The following is a 6,604-nucleotide window of genomic DNA, read 5'->3' on the forward strand; positions in this document are numbered from 1 at the left end:
AATTCAAGTGTGACATGGATCTCTGGTGAGAAGCTCCTATTACTTACCTTATACATCTTTCCTTACTAAAAACAACTTCTTGGATTTTTCGTGGAAATAATTTCTTAATAAAAATCATAGGGGTTCACCTTCAGTACTATTGAAAACAAACGTTCATGCTCTTTTTTTGCCAAAAATATCGATCACATGCCCATGGTTCTTTGGTGAGAGGCTCCTATTACTTACCCCCATATATATTATTATCAAAAATTAGTTTCTTCGATTATAGATGGAGCCCATTTATTCATGAAAAATGCATAGGTGTTTGTCGTTGGTATTGTCGAATATAGCAGTTCATGACCATTTCTATCAAAAAATACTTGTCGTATATCCATGGATCTTTGGTGAGAGGCTCCTATTACTTACCTGACACATCTTTTGTAGGTAGAAATTATTTTATTTGAATTTTGTGGGGATCATTTATTCATGAAAAATTCATGGGTGTTAGCGTTTGGTATTGCTAAAAATGGTTGTTCATGACCGTTTTCAAACAAAATTACCAGTTGTGTGCACATGCCCATCGATTTTTGACAAGAGGCTCGTATTCCTTACCACTCACATGTCCTTGCCTTAAATCAGTTTATTGCTTTTTGGTGGAGACTATTATTCATAAAAATTGTAGATGTTAGCCTTTAGTGTTATCGAGAACAGACGTTCATGACTGTTTTTGACCAAAATTATTGGTCGTATCCCCATTGGTCTTCGATGATAGACTCCTATTCTTTACCACTCACATATATCAGTGCTAGAAAAAAATTTCTTGGATTTTTGGTGGAGGTCGTTTCTTCATAAAAATATCCATAGATGTTAGCCTTAGGTATTTCCGAAAACGGACGTTCATGGCCATTTCTGGCCAAAAATATCGGTTGTATACACATGGATCTTTGGTGAGAGGCTCCTATTACTTACCCCATACATCTTTCCATGCTAGAAATAAGTTTCTTGTGTTTTTTACGGAGACATTTCTTCATGAAAAATACATAGGTGTTAAATAATGATCAGAGCAAAAGATTGCCATAAAACAGAGAGTAATGCTAGTCCCTCAAGAATGTGGCAAAAGCTCAACACAACTAGCAAAACATCTCCTAGAACTCTCTCTAAAAGAAACAACTGCCCTTGAAGAAGTGATCAAAGCCACATAAAAGAATGCATCCTCGACAAGATATTTGTGTATGTGTATATTCTCCACCATGTTGATAAGTGCACTCAGCAAGCACCATCCATAAGCATAGAAACCGTAAATCACCCCCAAAATAATTCTCCCCTTTGGATATGCATGAAAGCAGAAAGAGATGTAGAAAATGTAAGAACTCGATCATGCAAATCATACCTAGGAGGCTAGTGAATTGCGTTACAAATGCAAGGATTCCCTAGGGGATAGCCACTATTAAACAAAGGCTTAAGCTATGGATTTAGTATGTAATGGAGATAATGTGGTATGATTTCCACTATTGCCAGTTCTAGTTAAGAAAAGGTTGAGTTCGAATGGCTCGCTAGCAGAATGAAACTTACACTCTTTGAGTAACCCTAAACACTAACAATAAACCCTAACCCTAAAACCCTAGACCCTAAGCCCTAATCCTAAACCCTAACTCCTAAATCTATGAGTGCAAAAATGGTGAAGGCAGAGAAAGATATGATATTTGACTAAACTTTTGTTTTGGGGCGAAATGAGAGGCATCTGGAGCTCGGTGTATATTGCGGAGTACTGTCTCCTTTATGCAATATTTGTCCAATAGCACAACAAGCACACAAACTATAGAAGCAATGCCAAGAAAAAGTTAATGTGAAATGATGAACCATGACCCTGTTAAATATTGTGATGTGATAATATCTTTTCGAGCTTTTAATTAGGGTAATGAAAGAAAATGTTAAATAAATATTCTTGGTATTGTGACATCAAGAATGGAATCAATATATAATAGTCTTCACTAGAGCGAAAAAAGTGACTGGACTAAGCATAGCTTGGGTGGTAAGGGTATTTCTGGTGGAATCTACCCATAGGGTTCCAAGGATTACTTCTCAATCTTAAGAATCTAGAGGTTATCCGAGCGTCTACATTCGTAATTTATTTTTAAAAAGAATCTAAAAAGGGATTAGAACATGAGTGTTATTTGTTGTTTATAGGTTACATAATTTTAAAAAGAATTCTGAAAGGGAGTGGAACAAGAGTGAAGGCGATTTATTGTTTGTAGCTTTTTTTAAAAGAAACAAGTAGAGAGTTTATGGGGATTGTATGCTTTTGCTTTTCTTCTCCTTTCTTTTACGAGAGGAGTGCATGTCCTGTGTTTGCTTTTAACTTTTGTGTGAGAGGAAAAGCATGGCCACCGAGCTCGAACCTACTTATAGCAATTCTGTACATGTGGAGTGTTGGTCTTTGAACAAGTTGGATGGGGTTTATGAAGGAACAAAAATAATCCAACCAGCGATGTTTGTGGCATGCCGTACGTTCTCTGACTCTATCATCCATAAATACATGCCTAACTACAACATTGATCCCACACAGACACACACACATCCGTCAAAGAAACAAGTGCACACAAATAAATACATCGCTCACTAGATTGCCAAGAGCAATGGCCTCTAGGTCATCCATCCTGCTCGTCATGGTGGCGCTGGCTACGCTATTCGTGGTTGGTTCGTGCACCACCCCGCTCACCTTCCAGGTCGGCAAGGGCTCCAAGCCCGGCCACTTGGTCCTCACCCCCAACGTTGCCACCATCTCTGACGTGGAGATCAAGGAGCACGGTGGCGACGACTTCTCCTTTACGCTCAAGGAGGGTCCGACTGGCACTTGGACGCTTGACACCAAGACCCCGCTCAAGTACCCCCTCTGCATCCGCTTCGCTGTCAAGTCCGGTGGCTACCGCATCGCCGACGACGTCATCCCCGCCAATTTCAAGGCCGGCACCACCTACAAGACCACCCTCAGCATCTGATTAGCCTCTTATGACGAATAATATTTCAAGAGAGCTCATCCGGCCCATGTGCCAGCGAGCTAATATTTAATTTTTTTCTTTGGATATATTGAGGCACCACACGAGCCAAGAAAAAAGTTATGCTACATGTCCCGTCTCACGCCTTGTTGCGTTAGGTTGATATGCATGATTACATAGATTAAACTACACTTTTATTTAAGATTTTTTTGGGGAGAAATATATTGATCTGGTCCACCTTCATTATCCAGATGCTTGTTCATTTGATTTTCCAATGTTTGGATACTTATGAAATGCTTTGTTGCTTTTGTTTCTATGACTAGATCAATGAAGTTCGTTTTATCGATTTTCACATGCAAGGAATGATGTGGTTCATGCCATTTTCATCGGTCATATAACCATCGACCTTTGGTAAGAAGCTCCTATTACTTACCCCATCCATACATCTTTCTTTGATATTTCTTCATGAAATATACATAGGTGTTAAGCTTCGTTTTCGACCAAAAATACTAGTCGTATACCCTTGGATCTTTGGTGAGAGACTCCTACTACGTATCACATAGATATTTTCTTGCTAGAAATTAGTTTCTTCGATTTTTATGGAGACCATTTCTTCATAAAAATCCATAGATTTAAGCCTTCGGTATTGCCCAAAATAGTCGTTCATGCCCGTTTTCTGCTAAAAATACCGACTGTATAACCATGGATCTTTAGTGAGAGGCTCTTATTACTTACCCCCATACATATTCCCGTGCTAGAAATCAAATCCTTGGATTTTTTGTGGAGAACATTTCTTCATGAAAAAAATCATAGGAGTTAGCTTTCGATAGTGCCGAAAACTGTCGTTCATAGCCGTTTTCGGCCAAAAACACTAGTCGTGCACCCATGTATCTTCGTTGAGAGGCTCCTACTACTTACCCCATACATCTTTACATGCTAAAAGTAAGTTTATTGGATTTTTGGTGAAAAATATTTCTTAATGAAAACTATTTCGTTGCCAAAATGGACATTCATGGTTGTTTTTGGCCAAAAAATCGGCTGCATACCCATGAATCTTTGGTGAGAGGCTCCTATTACTTAGCTCATAGATATTTTGTTACCAAAAATTAGTTTCTTGTATTTTTGATTGAGAGTATATTCTTCATAAAATCCATATGTTTTAGATTTCAGTAATGTTGAAAACAGGTGATCATGCCCGTCTTCGGTCAAAAGTACCAGTCGTACAACCATGGATATTTGGAGAGAGGCTCCTAATAATTACCCCTTACATATTCCCTTGCCAGAAATCAATTTCTTAGACTTTTCGTTGAGACCATTTCTTCATGAAAAAAATCATTGGTGTTAGCCCTCGGTATTTCCAAAAACACACATTCATGGTCGTTTTTAACATAAATACAGGTCGTATACAATTGGATCTTTGCTAGAAATCTCCTATTACTAACCCACACATCTTTACTTCAAAGAAATCAATTTCTTTGATTTTTGGTGGAGTCCATGTCTTCACGAAAAATCTATAAGTGTTAGCCTTCGGTATTACCGAAAACAGCTATTTATGGTCGTTTTGGTCAAAAAACTGAACGAATACCATGGATCTTTGGTGAGAGGTTCCTATTACTTACCCCCACACATATTTCCTTGCCAAAATAGTTTCTTTGACTTTTGGGGTAGACTATTTCTTCATAAAAAATTCATATGTGTTAGCCTTTGATATTATCGAATACCGATGTTCATGTCCATTTTTGGCCAAAAATATTGGCAGTAAGACCATGGATCTTTGGTGATGGACTCCTATTACTTAACACATACATCTTTCCTTGTTAGGAATTAGTCTATTGGATCTTTGGCGAAGACCATTTCTTCATGAAAAATTATAGGTGTTAGCCTTCCATATTGCTAAAAATGGTCGTTCAAATCCGTGCATTCAACTGAGTGCATGAATTGAGGTAGGGTCTTTTCAGACAATGGTTACTGATATGTGGTAAGCCCATAAATATGGTAGCTAGCTGGTTTCTCCATGTACAATAACATGCGCCATAGGAAAATATAGTTTGTGAGAAAGGGTACATCTAGAAGATTGTTGACTGCTTTTAGATATGCCGTTGTGATAAGATTGAAATTGCAAAACTTGTTACCTACGAGTGGGATGCACGGGGAATAGGAGCTAGATTGCTAGAACGGAGCTGCCGAGTCCAACTTGGTTTCACCGGCTAGGACACCAAAGCAAGTCACGCGTGACCACAACACCGTGCTCAAAAGCATTGTGTGTGGCACGACTTCAAAAGAGGCTCTCATACAAACACAACAACTAGCATTCTAGAAACAACACTGGACATAATAGTGATAAACACGACCTAGCAGTAACCTCCAAGTATTGCTTGTTGGTAGCCTAGCTACTGGTCCGGGTTTAAGTGCTTTACATAGTTTGTCCTTTGCTTGGGGCTATGTGGACATTTCACTTTGCCTCCTACTTGCTAAGGGATAGCGCAGGGGAGGTTAAGGGTCTTCTCTCACTGGAACGGGAAGAGATGAAGGTGACATCAGAACAAGGCAACAATATATTCATAAGTAAAAGATCTATGACTTTGAAGTTGTCCATTTCTTCACCTGAGTTTATTTCAATAACTAAAAAATAAAATATGAGACCTTTAAGTAGATACAATATATTTTAAATAAAATAATTGTTTAGTTTCAAAATATGACAACGTTTGAAGATTTGATAATCATGTGATTGGTGACCTCGTTTGTACATTGAGAGTAGCAAGTGTGTATCCACCATTCTCATTAGACTTGGTTAGTTAGAGTTTGTGCTAGTTACTCATGATGATTGATATCACCTTGATGGCTTAGTGGTGATTAGGAGTTTAGTGATCATCTAATGGAGATTGTCGGTGGTCCAACTCAAGGTGTAAATGGTTGTGGATGATTCATTGTACCAGAGTGGTGAAGGATCAACATGTAGAGAACACTTGATCCTTGTGTGGATCAAATGGGAACGATACCCTTACACGAGTGTTCCAATAAGGACTAGTGGGATGCTCACTCTTTGATACATTGGAAAACATTGTCTTCTATTCTATCTTTACTTTGAATATTTAATCTGAGTAATTATATTCTTGTCTTTATATTACTAAAATTGGCTTGCTAGAATAGTGGTGGAATGTAGGTTGCAAGACTTTTGTGGTAGAAAAGAAAACACCCTTAAGGACAAGGGTGAAGTGTGCAATCCGATAGATTTTAATTATTTCAAGAAATCTTTGATTAACCCAATTCACATTCTCTCTTGGACATCATGATCTTTTCCATCGAGAAGGACAACATTGTTTTGGGTTATTTCTTCTTTTGAATTCATTCGAATGATTCCAAATATTTGATTTTGATAACTTCTAATAGAACTTGGAATCGTAAACAATTTTAAATGCAACAATCATCAACTCTATATGGGATCTACTATTTTTTATTTGGTAATTACTTCATATTGGTTTATTATAAAATTTCAATTTCAAAATACATCAACTTGAAACAAAAAATTGGGAGAGTGACTGATTTCCAATAAAAAAGTCAACTACAAAGTCGTATTTCCAGCGAGTTTGGTTGAACAATTAAAATTTTCAAATTATGATAATTTCAAA

The 6,604-nt window shown here is 37.7% G+C and overlaps 1 protein-coding gene across 1 annotated transcript; it reads left to right on the top strand.

Annotated features, from left to right (window-relative positions):
- The first annotated feature begins 2,539 nt into the window (after nucleotides 1-2,539).
- On the top strand, nucleotides 2,540-3,166 carry LOC100382826 (uncharacterized). The gene has a single exon (NM_001175524.2). It carries the CDS (start codon nucleotides 2,616-2,618, stop codon nucleotides 2,976-2,978), a length of 363 nt encoding a protein of 120 aa, NP_001168995.2. The 5' UTR covers nucleotides 2,540-2,615; the 3' UTR covers nucleotides 2,979-3,166.
- The last annotated feature ends 3,438 nt before the right edge of the window (nucleotides 3,167-6,604 follow it).

The sequence above is a fragment of the Zea mays genome, chromosome 6 (genome assembly GCF_902167145.1).
Source record: "Zea mays cultivar B73 chromosome 6, Zm-B73-REFERENCE-NAM-5.0, whole genome shotgun sequence".
NCBI lineage: Eukaryota > Viridiplantae > Streptophyta > Magnoliopsida > Poales > Poaceae > Zea > Zea mays.

Bases quoted from the DNA above. Each gene is read 5' to 3' on its own strand.
- LOC100382826 (NM_001175524.2), top strand. From the start codon at position 2,616: ATGGCCTCTAGGTCATCCATCCTGCTCGTCATGGTGGCGCTGGCTACG.